Source organism: Panulirus ornatus, chromosome 46 (genome assembly GCF_036320965.1).
Source record: "Panulirus ornatus isolate Po-2019 chromosome 46, ASM3632096v1, whole genome shotgun sequence".
Lineage (NCBI taxonomy): Eukaryota > Metazoa > Arthropoda > Malacostraca > Decapoda > Palinuridae > Panulirus > Panulirus ornatus.
Window position 1 is genome coordinate 20,207,206 of NC_092269.1, and position 21,371 is coordinate 20,228,576.

The window sequence follows — 21,371 nt, forward strand, 5'->3', positions numbered from 1 at the left end:
GCTTTTTAAACCAGGTATTCCCAATCACCAGTCCTTTTTCAGCACATAAATCTACAAGCTCTTCACCATTTCCATTTACAACACTGAACACCCCATGTATACCAATTATTCCCTCAACTGCCACATTACTCACCTTTGCATTCAAATCACCCATCACTATAACCCGGTCTTGTTCATCAAAAGCACTAACACACTCATTCAGGTGCTTCCAAAACACTTGCCTCTACTGATCTTTCTTCTCATGCCCAGGTACATATGCACCAATAATCACCCATCTCTCTCCATCAACTTTCAGTTTTACCCATATTAATCGAGAATTTACTTTCTTACATTCTATCACATACTCCCACAAATCCTGTTTCAGAAGTACTGCTACTGGATTTGTATGTAGCATTTATGGATCTCGAGATGGCATATGACAGAGTTGATAGAGATGCTCTGTGGAAGGTATTAAGAATATATGGTGTGGGAGGCAAGTTGTTAGAAGCAGTGAAAAGTTTTTATCGAGGATTTAAGGCATATGTACGTGTAGGAAGAGAGGAAAGTGATTGGTTCTCAGTGAATGTAGTTTTGCGGCAGGGGTGTGTGATGTCTCCATGGTTGTTTAATTTCTTTGTGGATGGGGTTGGTAGGGAGGTGAATGCAAGAGTTTTGGAAAGAGGGGCAAGTATGAAGTCTGTTGTGGATGAGAGAGCTTGGGAAGTGAGTCAGTTGTTGTTCGCTGATTATACAGCGCTGGTGGCTGATTCATGTGAGAAACTGCAGAAGCTGGTGACTGAGTTTGGTAAAGTGTGTGAAAGAAGAAAGTTAAGAGTAAATGTGAATAAGAGCAAGGTTATTAGGTACAGTAGGGTTGAGGGTCAAGTCAACTGGGAGGTAAGTTTGAATGGAGAAAAACTGGAGGAAGTAAAGTGTTTTAGATACTTGGGAGTGGATCTGGCAGCGGATGGAACTATGGAAGCGGTAGTGAATCATAGGGTGGGGGAGGGGGCGAAAATCCTGGGAGCCTTGAAGAGTATTTGGAAGTCGCGAACATTATCTCGGAAAGCAGAAATGGGTATGTTTGAAGGAATAGTGGTTCCAACAATGTTGTATGGTTGCGAGGCGTGTGCTATGGATAGAGTTGTGCGCAGGAGGGTGGATGTGCTGGAAATGAGATGTTTGAGGACAATATGTGGTGTGAGGTGGTTTGAACGAGTAAGTAATATAAGGGTAAGAGAGATATGTAGAAATAAAAAGAGCGTTGTTGAGAGAGCAGAAGAGGGTGTTTTGAAATGGATTGGGCACATGGAGAGAATGAGTGAGGAAAGATTGACCAAGAGGATATATGTGTCGGAGATGGAGGGAGCGAGGAGAAGTGGGAGGCCAAATTGGAGGTGGAAAGATGGAGTGAAAAAGATTTTGAGTGATCGGGGCCTGAACATGCAGGAGGGTGAAAGGCGGGCAAGGAATAGAGTGAATTGGATCGATGTTGTATACCGGGGTCGACGTGCTGTTAGTGGATTGAATCAGGGCATCTGAAGCGTCTGGGGTAAACCATGGAAAGTTGTGTGGGGCTTGGATGTGGAAAGGGAGCTGTGTTTTCGGGCATTATTGCATGACAGCTAGAGATTGAGTGTGAACGAATGGGGCCTTTGTTGTCTTTTCCTAGCGCTACCTCGCACACATGAGGGGGGAGGGGGATGGTATTCCATGTGTGGCGAGGTGGCGATGGGAATGAATAAAGGCCGACAGTGTGAATTTTGTGCATGGGTACATATGTATGTGTCTGTGTGTGTATATATATGTGTACATTGAGATGTATAGGTATGTATATTTGCGTGTGTGGACGTGTATGTATATACATGTGTATGGGGGTGGGTTGGGCCATTTCTTTCGTCTGTTTCCTTGCGCTACCTCGCAAACGCGGGAGACAGCGAGAAAGCAAAATAGATATATATAAATACATATATATATATATATATATATATATATATATATATATATATATATATATATATATATATATATATATATATATATATATATATATATATATATATATATATATATATATATATATATATATATATATATATATATATATATATATATATATATATATATATATATATATATATATATATATATATATATATATATATATATATATATATTTATATATATATATATTTATATATATATATATATATATATATATATATATATATATATATATATATATATATATATATATATATATATATATATATATATATATATATATATATATATATATAGACCCCAGCTCTTTCCCCTTTTACTCACCTTGTACGACACCGAGGGATAATATATATATATATATATATATATATATATATATATATATATATATATATATATATATATATATATATATATATATATATATATATATATATATATTTATATATATATATATATATATATATATATATATATATATATATATATATATATATATATATATATATATATATATATATATATATATATATATATTTTTTTTTTTTTTTTTTATACCTCGTTGCTGTCTCCCGCGTTTGCGAGGTAGCGCAAGGAAACAGACGAAAGAAATGGCCCAACTCCCCCCATACACATGTACATACACACGTCCACACACGCAAATATACATACCTACACAGCTTTCCATGCTTCACCCCGGACGCTTCACATGCCTTGATTCAATCCACTGACAGCACGTCAACCCCTGTATACCACATCGCTCCAATTCACTCTATTCCTTGCCCTCCTTTCACCCTCCTGCATGTTCAGGCCCCGATCACACAAAATCCTTTTCACTCCATCTTTCCACCTCCAATTTGGTCTCCCTCTTCTCCTCGTTCCCTCCACCTCCGACACATATATCCTCTTGGTCAATCTTTCCTCACTCCTTCTCTCCATGTGCCCAAACCATTTCAAAACACCCTCTTCTGCTCTCTCAACCACGCTCTTTTTATTTCCACACATCTCTCTTACCCTTACGTTACTTACTCGATCAAACCACGTCACACCACACATTGTCCTCAAACATCTCATTTCCAGCACATCCATCCTCCTGCGCACAACTCTATCCATAGCCCACGCCTCGCAACCATACAACATTGTTGGAACCACTATTCCTTCAAACATACCCATTTTTGCTTTCCGGGATAACGTTCTCGACTTCCACACATTTTTCAAGGCTCCCAAAATTTTCGCCTTCTCCCCCACCCTATGATCCAATTCCGTTTCCATGGTTCCATCCGCTGACAGATCCACTCCCAGATATCTAAAACACTTCACTTCCTCCAGTTTTTCTCCATTCAAACTCACCTCCCAATTGACTTGACCCTCAACCCTACTGTACCTAATAACCTTGCTCTTATTCACATTTACTCTTAACTTTCTTCTTCCACACACTTTACCAAACTCCGTCACCAGCTTCTGCAGTTTCTCACATGAATCCGCCACCAGCGCTGTATCATCAGCGAACAACAACTGACTCACTTCCCAAGCTCTCTCATCCCCAACAGACTTCATACTTGCCCCTCTTTCCAAGACTCTTGCATTTACCTCCCTAACAACCCCATCCATAAACAAATTAAACAACCATGGAGACATCACACACCCCTGCCGCAAACCTACATTCACTGAGAACCAATCACTTTCCTCTCTTCCTACACGTACACATGCCTTACATCCTCGATAAAAACTTTTCACTGCTTCTAACAACTTGCCTCCCACACCATATATTCTTAATACCTTCCACAGAGCATCTCTATCAACTCTATCATATGCCTTCTCCAGATCCATAAATGCTACATACAAATCCATTTGCTTTTCTAAGTATTTCTCACATACATCTTCAAAGCAAACACCTGATCCACACATCCTCTACCACTTCTGAAACCACACTGCTCTTCCCCAATCTGATGCTCTGTACATGCCTTCACCCTCTCAATCAATACCCTCCCATATAATTTACCAGGAATACTCAACAAACTTATACCTCTGTAATTTGAGCACTCACTCTTATCCCCTTTGCCTTTGTACAATGGCACTATGCACGCATTCCGCCAATCCTCAGGCACCTCACCATGAGTCATACATACATTAAATAACCTTACCAACCAGTCAACAATACAGTCACCCCCTTTTTTAATAAATTCCACTGCAATACCATCCAAACCTGCTGCCTTGCCGGCTTTCATCTTCCGCAAAGCTTTTACTACCTCTTCTCTGTTTACCAAATCATTTTCCCTAACCCTCTCACTTTGCACACCACCTCGACCCAAACACCCTATATCTGCCACTCTGTCATCAGACACATTCAACAAACCTTCAAAATACTCATTCCATCTCCTTCTCACATTACCACTACTTGTTATCACCTCCCCATTTACGCCCTTCACTGAAGTTCCCATTTGCTCCCTTGTCTTACGCACCCTATTTACCTCCTTCCAGAACATCTTTTTATTCTCCCTAAAATTTAATGATACTCTCTCACCCCAACTCTCATTTGCCCTTTTTTTCACCTCTTGCACCTTTCTCTTGACCTCCTGTCTCTTTCTTTTATACTTCTCCCACTCAATTGCATTTTTTCCCTGCAAAAATCGTCCAAATGCCTCTCTCTTCTCTTTCACTAATACTCTTACTTCTTCATCCCACCACTCACTACCCTTTCTAAACAGCCCACCTCCCACTCTTCTCATGCCACAAGCATCTTTTGCGCAATCCATCACTGATTCCCTAAATACATCCCATTCCTCCCCCACTCCCCTTACTTCCATTGTTCTCACCTTTTTCCATTCTGTACACAGTCTCTCGTGATACTTCCTCACACAGGTTTCCTTCCCAAGCTCACTTACTCTCACCACCTTCTTCACCCCAACATTCACTCTTCTTTTCTGAAAACCCATACTGATCTTCACCTTAGCCTCCACAAGATAATGATCAGACATCCCTCCAGTTGCACCTCTCAGCACATTGACATCCAAAAGTCTCTCTTTCGCACGCCTGTCAATTAACACGTAATCCAATAACGCTCTCTGGCCATCTCTCCTACTTACATAAGCATACTTATGTATATCTCGCTTTTTAAACCAGGTATTCCCAATCATCAGTCCTTTTTCAGCACATAAATCTACAAGCTCTTCACCATTTCCATTTACAACACTGAACACCCCATGCATACCAATTATTCCCTCAACTGCCACATTACTCACCTTTGCATTCAAATCATCCATCACTATAACCCGGTCTCGTGCATCAAAACCGCTAACACACTCATTTAGCTGCTCCCAAAACACTTGCCTCTCATGATCTTTCTTCTCATGCCCAGGTGCATATGCACCAATAATCACCCACCTCTCTCCATGAACTTTCAATTTTACCCATATTAATCGAGAATTTACTTTCTTACATTCTATCACATACTCCCACAACTCCTGTTTCAGGAGTATTGCTACTCCTTCCCTTGCTCTTGTCCTCTCACTAACCCCTGACTTCACTCCCCAGACATTTCCAAACCACTCTTCCCCTTTACCCTTGAGCTTCGTTTCACTCAGAGCCAAAACATCCAGGTTCCTTTCCTCAAACATACTACCTATCTCTCCTTTTTTCACATCTTGGTTACATCCACACACATTTAGGCACCCCACTCTGAGCCTTCGAGGAGGATGAGCACTCCCCGCGTGACTCCTTCTTCTGTTTCCCATTTTAGAAAGTTAATACAAGGAGGGGAGGATATATATATATATATATATATATATATATATATATATATATATATATATATATATATATATATATATATATATATATATATATATATATATATATATATATATATATATATATATATATATATATATATATATATATATATATATATATATATATATATATATATTTCTATATATATATATATATATATATATATATATATATATATATATATATATATATATATATATAGATATATATATATATATATATATATATATATATATATATATATATATATATATATATATATATATATATATATATATATATATATATATATATATATATATATATATATATATATATATATATATATATATATATATATATATATATATATATATATATATATATATATATATATATATATATATATATATTATCCCTCGGTGTCGTACAAGGTGAGTAAAAGGGGAAAGAGCTGGGGTCTAGAAATCCTCCCGTCTTATTTTCATTTTTCCAAAAGAACGATCAGAGCAGGTCGCTAAGTGAGGATATTCCCTAAAAGTCTCAGTCCTCTGTTCTTAATGCTACCTCACTAAACCCAATTTATTTGCAATATACATAAAAATGCTGCATAATGATAAGCTTCTTATTTTCTTACGTTGGAGATTGCAGTCACGGACATATATACATATCATGGCTGGCCCTTCATTGAAATGTTAAGTGGGTAATGATGTATTGATGTTAATGATCTGTTGAGATGTTAATGATCTTTTGAGAACTTAATGTAATGTTGAGAGGTTAATCATGTTTCGAGATGTGTTGATCCGTTAAGAGGTTAATGTAATTTTGGGAGGTTAATGACCTTTTGATGTTAATAGATCTGTTGAGAGGTTAATATAATGTTGAAAGGTTATTGATCTGTTAAGACGTTAATGTAATGTTGAGTGGTTAATGTAATGTTGAGAGGCTAATGATATGTTGGGAGGTTAATGATCTGTTGAGAGGTTAACGATCTGTTGAGAGGTTAATGATGTTTTGAGAGGTTAATGATCTGTTGAGAGGTTAATGATCTGTTGAGAGGTTAATGATCTGTTGAGGGGCTAATGACCTGTTGAGAGATTATGTAATGTTGAGAAATAAATGACTAGTTGAGAGGTTAATGTGATTTCAGAGGTTAATGACATGTTGAGAGGTTAATGACATGTTGAGAGGTTATTGATCTGTTGAGAGGTTAATGTAATGTTGAGATTTTAATGACATGTTGAGAGGTTAATGTGATGTTGAGAGGTTAATGACATGTTGAGAGGTTAATGTGATGTTGAGAGGTTAATGACATGTTGAGAGGTTAATGACGTGTTGAGAGGTTAATGATCTGTTGAGAGGTTAATGTAATGTTGAGAGGTTAATGACATGTTGAGAGGTTAATGATCTGTTGAGAGGTTAATGTAATGTTGAGAGGTTAATGACATGTTGAGAGGTTAATGATGTGTTGAGAGGTTAATGATCTGTTGAGAGGTTAATGACATGTTGAGAGGTTAATGTAATGTTGAGAGGTTAATGACATGTTTAGAGGTTAATGATCTGTTGAGAGGTTAATGTAATGTTGAGAGGTTAATGACATGTTGAGAGGTTAATGATCTGTTGAGAGGCTAATGACAGGTTGAGAGGTTAATGACATGTGGAGAGGTTAATGATCTGTTGAGAGGTTAATGTAATGTTGAGAGGTTAATGACATGTTGAGAGGTTAATGATCTGTTGAGAGGTTAATGTAATGTTGAGAGGTTAATGACATGTTGAGAGGTTAATGATCTGTTGAGAGGTTAATGTAATGTTGAGAGGTTAATGACATGTTGAGAGGTTAATGATGTGTTGAGAGGTTAATGATCTGTTGAGAGGTTAATGTAATGTTGAGAGGTTAATGTGATGTTGAGAGGTTAATGACATGTTGAGAGGTTAATGATCTGTTGAGAGGTTAATGTAATGTTGAGAGGTTAATGACATGTTGAGAGGTTAATGATCTGTTGAGAGGTTAATGTAATGTTGAGAGGTTAATGACATGTTGAGAGGTTAATGATCTGTTGAGAGGTTAATGTAATGTTGAGAAGTTAATGACATATTGAGAGGTTAATGTAATGTTGAGAGGTTAATGAAATGTTGAGAGGTTAATGATCTGTTGAGAGGTTAATGTAATGTTGAGAGGTTAATGTAATGTTGAGAGGTTAATGACATGTTGAGAGGTTAATGTAATGTTGAGAGGTTAATGACAAGTTGAGAGGTTAATGATGTGTTGAGAGGTTAATGATCTGTTGAGAGGTTAATGACATGTTGAGAGGTTAATGATCTGTTGAGAGGTTAATGTAATGTTGAGAGGTTAATGACATGTTGAGAGGTTAATGATCTGTTGAGAGGTTAATGATCTGTTGAGAGGTTAATGTAATGTTGAGAGGTTAATGACATGTTGAGAGGTTAATGATGTGTTGAGAGGTTAATGACATGTTGAGAGGTTAATGATCTGTTGAGAGGTTAATGTAATGTTGAGAGGTTAATGACATGTTGAGAGGTTAATGATCTGTTGAGAGGTTAATGTAATGTTGAGATTTTAATGACAAGTTGAGAGGTTAATGATCTGTTGAGAGGTTAATGTAATGTTGAGATTTTAATGACATGTTGAGAGGTTAATGACATCTTGAGAGGATAATGTGATTTTGAGAGGTTCATGACCTCTTGAGAGGTTAATGATAGCGATGAAGAAGAAAGAACTGAAAGTAGTAACGAATTTTACACATTACACACATTATCAGACCTGATAAATTCCAGCATATAATTCTGCCTCCTCGATCATGTTGGGCTGAAATTATATAAATGTCTGTGCGTGACGGTCATTAACCAGCTTGTATACCGTAGTTAATCAATGAGCTTCAAGTTACAACGATGTTGACGTCACCACCAACAGCTTCGTCAGTTGTCATGGTGCGTGACGGTGGTGGTGGTGAGCGACGACCCAGTCTTCCTCGCCGCCTTCGCCCAGTGGTCCCTCAAGGGCCGCCTCCTGGTGTGGTCCACCAGGCTCCTCGTCCTCACCCGCCTGCCACTCCCGCAGCTGCAGGAACTCTACAAATTTTCATCCATGACCAACTCCATGTTGCTCATCGTTGACGATGTTTCAAGAGTCTTGAGGTTGTATTTTGTTGTAATGCAGACCATCAGTACAGAGACAATCACCGCTTACGAAAAATTATTCTTAGGGCAACTGTTTATCAAGGGATTTGATAATGAAACCACCTTCAACTTCTTATGATTCCTTCCCATCATGTACACAGATCCCGTAGATATTCAAGATATTTCATTAATCATTTTCTATTCCTGTATTCATCACTTTCGATTCTTTTTTTTTTTTCTTACTTTCATCACATATGAAAATTTCGCTCCACCATTTTTTTTTTCCTTTTTAAATCATACTTTCAACTTTATTTTCTCTTGGGATATATGGCCAATTTCTCAAATAACCTAAAGTTGATTGCCACTGGATCTCTCATCACTTTAGATATGCTTCTCTTGTAGGCATCATTTCGCTCGTATAGATTCTCCCTCATGTTGACAAATTTGTTTGTGGTTACAATGAGACCAGCCAGACGTAGCGCCGTCTAACGTTACATGTGCTTCGAGTCAATGTGCGTTACTACCTAACCTAACCTAACCTAATCCTTACTATTACTAAACGTGTTTCACATCTCTTGTGATGTGATGACATTCTTGGATATATCGAGTTAGTGTCTCCTTTTACCGTAAAAATATTCATCATTACATGTGGTTATCATTGTCCGTGGAATCTTCTCAAAAGTTAAACATTAGAGGATGATAAAATCCAGGGTAAAACTACGTATATGTGTTCATGCTCGACCTCCTCCATAGATGCAGTGTATACATACATCAGCCCTACAACCCACAAGCAGCCCAAGCTTTACTGGTCGCCTCCTGGACGCCCTACCAGGGCCTCGTCACCCACCTCCCGCTCTTCCCTGACAAGTTCTCTAAGTAAGTTGAGTCACTATATTGTCGAACATACATCTGTCGCTAGTAATGCTGGTAATACATATATTAGGATGCCAGTTACTCTACCCAGGACTTGTGACATATTGATTCACTACCTCTATCATTATTAACATAAATGAGACAACATTTAGTTGAACCTAAGCACAAAACATACTCTTTGTGAAAATTAAAGACTTGGACGAAGTTCCTCGCAATCATTACGCAGTTGTAAGATTAAAGGAAAATTCTTTGTAGACAATCAGATAAACATATACGTAAATATTCCGCAAACAAGAGGATTTCACGTGCAGTGTATATATTTGCAATATGATGATGCCATTATCATTTGATTTAAGACATATCTAAAAAACTTTCTTCTTATATTTACAAGGATTTATGGATTGTAATCTGAGATGATAAGGACAACTGAACACTGTAATCAAACCTACACAAACACACACACACACACACACACACACACATATATATATATATATATGGATGGGGTTGTTAGGGAGGTAAATGCAAGAGTTTTGGAAAGAGGGGCAAGTATGAAGTCTGTTGGGGATGAGAGAGCTTGGGAAGTGAGTCAGTTGTTGTTCGCTGATGATACAGCGCTGGTGGCTGATTCATGTGAGAAACTGCAGAAGCTGGTGACTGAGTTTGGTAAAGTGTGTGGAAGAAGAAAGTTAAGAGTAAATGTGAATAAGAGCAAGGTTATTAGGTACAGTAGGGTTGAGGGTCAAGTCAATTGGGAGGTGAGTTTGAATGGAGAAAAACTGGAGGAAGTGAAGTGTTTTAGATATCTGGGAGTGGATCTGGCAGCGGATGGAACCATGGAAGCGGAAGTGGATCATAGGGTGGGGGAGGGGGCGAAAATTCTGGGGGCCTTGAAGAATGTGTGGAAGTCGAGAACATTATCTCGGAAAGCAAAAATGGGTATGTTTGAAGGAATAGTGGTTCCAACAATGTTGTAGGGTTGCGAGGCGTGGGCTATGGATAGAGTTGTGCGCAGGAGGATGGATGTGCTGGAAATGAGATGTTTGAGGACAATGTGTGGTGTGAGGTGGTTTGATCGAGTGAGTAACGTAAGGGTAAGACAGATGTGTGGAAATAAAAAGAGTGGTTGAGAGAGCAGAAGAGGGTGTTTTGAAGTGGTTTGGGCACATGGAGAGAATGAGTGAGGAAAGATTGACCAAGAGGATATATGTGTCGGAGGTGGAGGGAACGAGGAGAAGAGGGAGACCAAATTGGAGGTGGAAAGATGGAGTGAAAAAGATTTTGTGTGATCGGAGCCTGAACATGCAGGAGGGTGAAAGGAGGGCAAGGAATAGAGTGAATTGGAGCGATGTGGTATACCGGGGTTGACGTGCTGTCAGTGGATTGAATCAAGGCATGTGAAGCGTCTGGGGTAAACCATGGAAAGCTGTGTAGGTATGTATATTTGCGTGTGTGGATGTATGTATATACATGTGTATGGGGGGGGGGGGGGTTGGGCCATTTCTTTCGTCTGTTTCCTTGCGCTACCTCGCAAACGCGGGAGACAGCGACAAAGTATAAAAAAAAAAAAAAAAGTTTGTTGAGTATTCCTGGTAAATTATATGGGAGGGTATTGATTGAGAGGGTGAAGGCATGTACAGAGCATCAGATTGGGGAAGAGCAGTGTGGTTTCAGAAGTGGTAGAGGATGTGTGGATCAGGTGTTTGCTTTGAAGAATGCATGTGAGAAATACTTAGAAAAGCAAATGGATTTGTATGTAGCATTTATGGATCTGGAGAAGGCATATGATAGAGTTGATAGAGATGCTCTGTGGAAGGTATTGAGAATATATGGTGTGGGAGGAAAGTTGTTAGAAGCAGTGAAAAGTTTTTATCGAGGATGTAAGGCATGTGTACGTGTAGGAAGAGAGGAAAGTGATTGGTTCTCAGTGAATGTAGGTTTGCGGCAGGGGTGTGTGATGTCTCCATGGTTGTTTAATTTTTTATGGATGGGGTTGTTAGGGAGGTAAATGCAAGAGTTTTGGAAAGAGGGGCAAGTATGAAGTCTGTTGGGGATGAGAGAACTTGGGAAGTGAGTCAGTTGTTGTTCGCTGATGATACAGCGCTGGTGGTTGATTCATGTGAGAAACTGCAGGAGCTGGTGACTGAGTTTGGTAAAGTGTGTGGAAGAAGAAAGTTAAGAGTAAATGTGAATAAGAGCAAGGTTATTAGGTACAGTAGGGTTGAGGGTCAAGTCAATTGGGAGGTGAGTTTGAATGGAGAAAAACTGGAGGAAGTGAAGTGTTTTAGATATCTGGGAGTGGATCTGGCAGCGGATGGAACCATGGAAGCGGAAGTGGATCATAGGGTGGGGAAGGGGGCGAAAATTCTGGGGGCCTTGAAGAATGTGTGGAAGTCGAGAACATTATCTCGGAAAGCAAAAATGGGTATGTTTGAAGGAATAGTGGTTCCAACAATGTTGTATGGTTGCGAGGCGTGGGCTATGGATAGAGTTTTGCGCAGGAGGATGGATGTGCTGGAAATGAGATGTTTGAGGACAATGTGTGGTGTGAGGTGGTTTGATCGAGTGAGTAACGTAAGGGTAAGAGAGATGTGTGGAAATAAAAAGAGCGTGGTTGAGAGAGCAGAAGAGGGTGTTTTGAAGTGGTTTGGGCACATGGAGAGAATGAGTGAGGAAAGATTGACCAAGAGGATATATGTGTCGGAGGTGGGGGGAACGAGGAGAAGAGGGAGACCAAATTGGAGGTGGAAAGATGGAGTGAAAAAGATTTTGTGTGATCGGAGCCTGAACATGCAGGAGGGTGAAAGGAGGGCAAGGAATAGAGTGAATTGGAGCGATGTGGTATACCGGGGTTGACGTGCTGTCAGTGGATTGAATCAAGGCATGTGAAGCGTCTGGGGTAAACCATGGAAAGCTGTGTAGGTATGTATATTTGCGTGTGTGGACGTATGTATATACATATGTATGGGGGGGGGGGGTTGGGCCATTTCTTTCGTCTGTTTCCTTGCGCTACCTCGCAAACGCGGGAGACAGCGACAAAGTATAATAAAAAATAATAAAATAACCATTATTTTCATTTTCTACAGTAAATTTGATGGAAGGTACTAAATTGTTAAGTAAGGGGAGAAATATTTGTAAATTTTCATTTGTTGGCCAAACACAAAGAACATCATCTACATACCTAAACCAAATTGCATTAGAAGGTAAGATATCCTTTAGCAATTTTGAAAAAATTCCATATAAAGATTTGTTAGTACAGGTGAAAGAGGGTTACCCATTGCCATACCAAATTTTTGAGCGTAATAATCTCCATTGAATTGAAATACATAGTCTTTTATACACAGTTTTATCAGTTCAATGAAATTAGACTTTGAAACAGGTAAATGAAAATCATCCAAGACCTCAAATAAATATTTTAAAAGGTCATCAACTGGAACTTTAGTGAAAAATCACAGCTAACTAGTTTGAAATCAAAATTAATATTGCTATTGTTTAGCTTGTTGACTAAATCAACATATCTAATATCATGAACAATGTATATTTAGTCAACAAGCTAAACAATATCAATATCAATTTTGATTTCAAGCTAGCTAGCTTTGATGTTTCCACACTTTTCACAAAAGTGCCAGTTCATGACCTTTTAGAATATCTATTTGATGTCATGGCTGATATTCGTTTACCTGTTTCAAAGTCTAATTTCATTAAACTGATAAAATTGTGTATAAAAGATGTGTATTCCAATTTAATGGAGATTATTATGCTCAAGAATTTATTTGGTATGGCAATGGGTAACCCTCTTTCACCTGTACTAAGTAATCTTTATATGGAATTTTTTGAAACAAAATTATTAAAGGATATCTTACCTTCTAATGCAATTTGGATTAGGTATGTAGATGATGTTCGTTGTGTTTGGCCAACAAATGAAAATTTACAAATATTTCTCCTCTTACTTAACAATTTAGTACCTTCCATCAAATTTACTGTAGAAAATGAAAATAATGGTATGATACCATTTTTAGATTGCATGATTCATAGACAAGGAGACAATTTCAAGTTTTGCATATACAGAAAACCCACCAATGTATGCTCATATATCAATTTTTACTCATCTCATCATGACAGAGTTAAGTTATCATCATTTCAATCTATGTTCCTAAGGACATTACGTATTTGCAGTCCAGAGTTTATTGATGATGAGTTTGAGAAGATATATTCTATTGGATCTAAGTTAAAGTACCCTAGATCTTTCAATGATAAATCCCTTAAGTTAGCAAAGAAATTATTTTATAGAGTTGAGCCCAAACCTCCCATAGACACCAAGAATCTTTTAGTTCTCCCTTGTAATAATAATTTCACTTTGCTTCCCATGTTGCTTAAATCCTTTAATGTAAATGTTGCCTTTAGCAACAATAATACTATAAAGAATATCTTAATTAGGAATTCACCAGAAAATTCTCTTGGTTGCATCTATAGAGTTCCTTGTGGAAAATGTGATAATTTTTATGTTAGTCAGACTGGTAAGGATCTTTCTGTTAGACTTAAGCAACATCAATATAGTATAAGAACGGGACAAGAATAAAATGCCTTGTTTAATCATGTTAAAAACTATGACCATTGTAATGACTGGAGTAACGACATCTCATTTGTTGACTCTAACTCTATTACCACGAGAAATATCATTGAATCTTCTATTATAAAATACACAAAGAATTATAATCTTAATATTAGTGATGGTCTGTACAAACTAGATAACATTATTGTTGATAAGATTTGTAAAATGATAAGTTTATGAACGCTCGTTGTATGTTTTGGACAATCACATGTTTACCAAGTGGCGTCCTAGCTTCGTCTCTTCGATGTATATCAACTGACTGTTATATTTTTCTCCTGTGTCTCCCCTGATGATGTGATTATTACACGAAAGTGCACTTGGGAACTTTTCGTGCTTCATTTTCCCCGTGGACTCATAGGAATATCTTCATCACGCGCAAAATTGTGATCCTTTCCAATACTATATATATATATATATATATATATATATATATATATATATATATATATATATATATATATATATATATATATATATATGGTTTGGGCACATGGAGAGAATGAGTGAGGAAAGATTGACCAAGAGGATATATGTGTCGGAGGTGGAGGGAACGAGAAGTGGGAGACCAAATTGTAGGTGGAAAGATGGAGTGAAAAAGATTTTGAGTTATCGGGGCCTGAACATGCAGGAGGGTGAAAGGCGGGCAAGGAATAGAGTGAATTGGATCTATGTGGTATACCGGGGTTGATGTGCTGTCAGTGGATTGAATCAGGGCATGTGAAGAGTCTGGGGTAAACTATGGAATGTTGTATGGGGCCTGGATGTGGAAAGGGAGCTGTGGTTTTGGGCATTATTGCATGACAGCTAGAGACTGAGTGTGAACTAATGGGCTTTGTTGTCTTTTCCTAGCGCTACCTCGCACACATGAGGGGGGAGGGGGATGGTATTCCATGTGTGGCGAGGTGGCGATGGGAATGAATAAAGGCAGACAGTGTGAATTGTGTGCATGGGTATATATGTATATGTCTGTGTGTGTATATATATATATATGTGTACATTCAGATGTATAGGTATGTATATTAGCGTGTGTGGACGTGTATGTATATACATGTGTATGGGGGTGGGTTGGGCATTTCTCTCGTCTGTTTCCTTGCGCTACCTCGCAGACGCGGGAGACAGCGACAAAGCAAAATAGAAAAATAAAAATAAATATGTATATATAGATATATATATATTTTTTTTTTTTCTTTTTGCTTTGTCGCTGTCTCCCGCGTTTGCGAGGTAGCGCAAGGAAACAGACGAAAGAAATGGCCCAACCCACCCCCATACACATGTATATACATACGTCCACACACGCAAATACACATACCTACACAGCTTTCCATGGTTTACCCCAGACGCTTCACATGCCTTGATTCAATCCACTGACAGCACGTCAACCCCGGTATACCACATCGCTCCAATTCACTCTATTCCTTGCCCTCCTTTCACCCTCCTGCATGTTCAGGCCCCGATCACACAAAATCTTTTTCACTCCATCTTTCCACCTCCAATTTTGTCTCCCTCTTCTCCTCGTTCCCTCCACCTCCGACACATATATTCTCTTGGTCAATCTTTCCTCACTCATTCTCTCCATGTGCCCGATCCATTTCAAAACACCCTCTTCTGCTCTCTCAACCACGCTCTTTTTATTTCCAAACATCTCTCTTACCCTTACGTTACTTACCCGATCAAACCACCTCACACCACATATTGTCCTCAAACATCTCATTTCCAGCATGTCTATCCTCCTGCGCACAACTCTATCCATAGCCCAAGCCTCGCAACCATACAACATTGTTGGAACCACTATTCCTTCAAACATACCCATTTTTGCTTTCCGAGATAATGTTCTCGACTTCCACACATTCTTCAAGGCTCCCAGAATTTTCACCCCCTCCCCCACCCAATGATCCACTTCCGCTTCCATGGTTCCATCCGCTGCCAGACCCACTCCCAGATATCTGAAACACTTCACTTTCTCCAGTTTTTCTCCATTCAAACTCACCTCCCAATTGACTTGACCCTCAACCCTACTGTACCTAATAACCTTGCTCTTATTCACATTTACTCTTAACTTTCTTCTTTCACACACTTTACCAAACTCAGTCACCAGCTTCTGCAGTTTCTCACATGAATCAGCCACCAGCGCTGTATCATCAGCGAACAACAACTGACTCACTTCCCAAGCTCTCTCATCCCCAACAGACTTCATACTTGCCCCTCTTTCCAAAACTCTTGCATTCACCTCCCTAACAACCCCATCCATAAACAAATGTATGCTCATATATCTATTATTACTCATCTTAACATGACAGTTAAATTTCATCATTTCAATCCCTGTTCCCTAGGGCATTACGTTTTTGTAGTCCAGAGTTTATTGATGATGAGTTTGAGAAGATATATTCTATTGGATCTAGGTTAAAGTACCCTAGATCTTTCATTGATAAATCCCCTAAATTAGCAAAAAATCATTTTATAAAGTTGAGCCGAAACCTTCTATTGACACCAAGAATCTTTTTGTTCTCCCTTTTAATAATGATTTTACTTTACTCCACATGTTCCTTAAATCCTTTAATGTAAATGTTGCCTTGAGCAACAATGACTCTATAAAGAATATCTAAATCAGGATTCACCAAAAAATTCTCTTGGATACATCTATAAAGTGCCATGTGGAAATTGTGATAAATTTTACGTGGGGCAGACTGGTAAGGATCTTTCTCTTAGACTTAAACAACATGAGTATTGTATAAGAACGAGAGAAGAATCAAATGACTTGTTTAATCACGTTAAAAACTATGATCATTATATTGACTGAAGTAATGCTATATCATTTATTAACTTTAACTCTATTACGAGAAATATCATTGAATATGGTATTATTAAATACAAAAGAATGTTAATCTTAATATTATCGATAGTCTATTCAAATTAGATAACATTATTGTTGATAAGATTTGTAAAATGATAAGTTTATGAATGCTCGTTGTATGTCTTGGACAATCACATGTTTACCAGGTGGCGTCCTGGTTCCATATCTTGGATGTATATCAACTGACTTGTATTTCTCTCTTGTGTCTCCCCTGATGATGTGATTATTGCACGAAGGTGTACTTTGGAAATTGAGTTTCATTTTCCCCGTGGACTCACATCAGTATATATATACATATACATATACATATATATATATATTTTTTTTTTTTTTTTTTTTTTTTTTATACTTTGTCGCTGTCTCCCGCGTTTGCGAGGTAGCGCAAGGAAACAGACGAAAGAAATGCCCCCCCCCCCATACACATGTATATACATACGTCCACACACGCAAATATACATACCTACACAGCTTTCCATGGTTTACCCCAGACGCTTCACATGCCCTGATTCAATCCACTGACAGAACGTCAACCCCGGTATAACACATCGATCCAATTCACTCTATTCCTTGCCCTCCTTTCACCCTCCTGCATGTTCAGGCCCCGATCACACAAAATCTTTTTCACGACATCTTTCCACCTCCAATTTGGTCTCCCACTTCTCCTCGTTCTCTCCACCTCCGACACATATATCCTCTTGGTCAATCTTTCCTCACTCATTCTCTCCATGTACCCAAACCATTTCAAAAGCACCCTCTTCTGCTCTCTCAACCACGCTCTTTTTATTTCCACACATCTCTCTTACCCTTACGTTGCTTACTCGATCAAACCACCTCACACCACACATTGTCCTCAAACATCTCATTTCCAGCACATCCATCCTCCTGCGCACAAATCTATCCATAGCCCACGCCTCGCAACCATACAACATTGTTGGAACCACTATTCCTTCAAACATACCCATTTTTGCTTTCCAAGATAATGTTCTCGACTTCCACACATTTCTCAAGGCTCCCAGGATTTTCGCCCCCTCCCCCACCTTATGATCTACTTCCGCTTCCATGGTTCAATCCGCTGCCAGATCCACTCCCAGATATCTAAAACACTTTGCTTTCTCCAGTTTTATTCCATTCAAACTTACCTCCCAATTGACTTGACCCTCAACCCTACTGTACCTAATAACACTGTTCTTATTCACATTTACTCTCAACATTCTTCTTTCACACACTTCCCAAACTAAATCACCAGCTTCTGCAGTTTCTCACATGAATAAGCCACCAGCACTGTATCATCAGCGAACAGCTTCCATACTTACACATCTTTCCAAAACTCTTGCATTTACCTCCCTAACAACCCCATCCATAAACAAATTGAACAACCATGGAGACATCACACACCCCTGCCGCAAACCTACATTCACTGAGAACCAATCACTTTCCTCTCTTCCTACACGTACAACTGCCTTACATCCTCGATAAAAACTTTTCACTGCTTCTAACAACTTGCCTCCCACACCATATATTCTTAATACCTTCCACAGAGCATCTCTATCAGCTCTATCATATGCCTTCTCCAGATCCATAAATGCTACATACAAATCCATTTGCTTTCCTAAGTATTTCTCACATACATTCTTGAAAGCAAACACCTGATCCACACATCCTCTACCACTTCTGAAACCACACTGCTCTTCCCCAATCTGATGCTCTGTACATGCCTTCACCCTCTCAATCAATACCCTCCCATATAATTTACCAGGAATACTCAACAAACTTATACCTCTGTAATTTGAGCACTCACTCTTATCCCCTTTGCCTTTGTACGGTGGCACTATACACGCATTCCGCCAATCCTCAGGCACCTCACCATGAGTCATACATACATTAAATAACCTTACCAGCCAGTCAATAATACAGTCACCCCCTTTTTTAATAAATTCCAACGCAATACCTGCTGCCTTGCCGGCTTTCATCTTCCGCAAAGCTTTTACTACCGCTTCTCTGTTTACCAAATCATTTTCCCGAACCCTCTCACTTTGCACACCACCTCGAACAAAAAACCATATATCTGCCACTCTATCATCAAACCTTCAAAATACTCACTCCATCTCCTTCTCACATCACCACTACTTGTTATCACCTCCCCATTTGCGCCCTTCACTGAAGTTCCCATTTGCTCCCTTGTCTTACGCACTTAATTTACCTCCTTCCAGAACATCTTTTTATTCTCCCTAAAATTTAACGATACTCTCTCTCTCTCTCTCTCTCTCTCTCTCTCTCTCTCTATATATATATATATATATATATATATATATATATATATATATATATATATATATATATATACATTTTTTTTTTCATACTATTCGCCATTTCCCGCGTTAGCGAGGTAGCGTTAAGCACAGAGGACAGTTTTTGAGGGAATATCTTTACTTGGCCCCCTTCTCTGCTCCTTCTTTTGGAAAATTTAAAACGAGAAGGGAGAATTTCCAACTCCCCCTCCCTTCCCTTTTAGTCGCCTTCTAGGACACACAGGTAATACGTGAGACGTATTTTTTCTCCCCTATCCCCACGAATATATATATATATATATATATATATATATATATATATATATATATATATATATATATATATATATGGTTATGGAGTTATATTTATGGATCTGGAGAAGGCATATGATAGAGTTGATAGAGATACTCTGTGGAAGGTATTAAGAATATATGGTGTGGGAGGCAAGTCGTTAAAAGGAGGGAAAATTTTTTATCGAGGATGTAGGGATGTGTACGTGTAGGAAAAGAGGATATTGATTGGTTCTCAGTGAATGGAGGTCTGTGGCAGGGGTGTGTGATGTCTCCATGGTTCTTTAATTAGCTTATGGATGAGATTGTTTGGGAGGTGAATGCAAGAGTTTTGTAAAGAGGGGCAAGTATGCAAGCTGTTCGCTGATGATACAGTGCTGGTGGCTTATTCATGTGAGAAACTGCAGAAGCTGGTGATTTAGCTTAGGTAAAGTGTGTTAAAGAAGAATGTTGAGAGTAAATGTGAATAAGAACAGTGTTATTAGGTACAGTAGGGTTGAGGGTCAAGTCAATTGGGAGGTAAGTTTGAATGGAGAGAAACTGGAGGAAGTAAAGTGTTTTAGATATCTGGGAGTGGTTCTGCCATCGGATTGAACCAAGGAAACGGAAGAGAATCATAGGGTGAAGGGAGGGGGCGAAAATTCTGGGAGCCTTGAAGAATGTGTGGAAGTCGAGAACATTATCTCGGAATTCAAAAATGTGCATGTTTGAAGGAATAGTGGTTCCAACAATGTTGTATGGTTGCGAGGCGTAGGCTATGGATATAGTTGTGCGCATGAGGGTGGATGTGCTGGAAATGAGATGTATGAGGAGAGTATGTTGTGTGAGGTGGTTTGATCGAGTAAGTAATGTAAGGGGAAGAGAGATGTTTAGAAATTAAAAGAGCGTGGTTGAGAGAGCAGAAGAGGGTGTTTTGAAATGGTTTGGAGGAAATATTGACCAAGAGGATACACGTGTCAGAGGCGAGGGAACGAGGAGAAGTGGGAGATAAAATTTGAGGTGGAATGATGAAGTGAAAAAGATTTTGAGTGGTCGGGGCCTGAAGATGCAGGAGGGTGAAAGGCGTGCAAGGAATAGAGTGAATTGGAACGATGTGGTATACCGGGATTGACCTGCTGTCAATGGATTGAACCAGGGCATGTGAAGCGTCTGGGTTAAACCATGGAAAGTTCTGTGGGGCCTGGATGGGAAAAGGGAGCTGTGGTTTCGGTGCATTATTACATGATAGCAAAAGACTGACTGTGAACAAATGGGGTCTTTGTTGTCTTTTTCTAGCACTACCTTGCACACATGAGAGGGTAGGGGGTTGTTATTCCATGTGTGGCGGGGTGGAGATGGGAATAAATAAAGGCAGGCAGTATGAATTATGTACATGTGTATGTATATGTCTGTGTGTGTATATATGTGTATATATTGAGGAGTATTGGTATGTACATTTGCGTGTGAGGACGTGTATGTATATACATGTGTATGTGGGTGGGTTGGGCCATCTTTCGTCTGTTTCCTTGTGCTACCTCGCTAACGCGGGAGGCAGCGACAAAGCAAAACAAATATAAAAATGAAT

The 21,371-nt window shown here is 38.8% G+C and overlaps 1 protein-coding gene across 1 annotated transcript in view; it reads left to right on the plus strand.

Moving 5' to 3' along the window:
• Positions 1–9,564: 9,564 nt before the first annotated feature.
• Positions 9,565–21,371, plus strand: part of LOC139763328 (glutamate receptor ionotropic, kainate glr-3-like) — a 269,996-nt gene continuing 258,189 nt past the window's right edge. Inside the window, exon 1 of the mRNA XM_071689349.1 lies at positions 9,565–9,768. Within this exon, the coding sequence (XP_071545450.1) occupies positions 9,626–9,768 (143 nt within the window). The 5' untranslated portion in view covers positions 9,565–9,625. The remainder of the gene's footprint in view (positions 9,769–21,371) is intronic.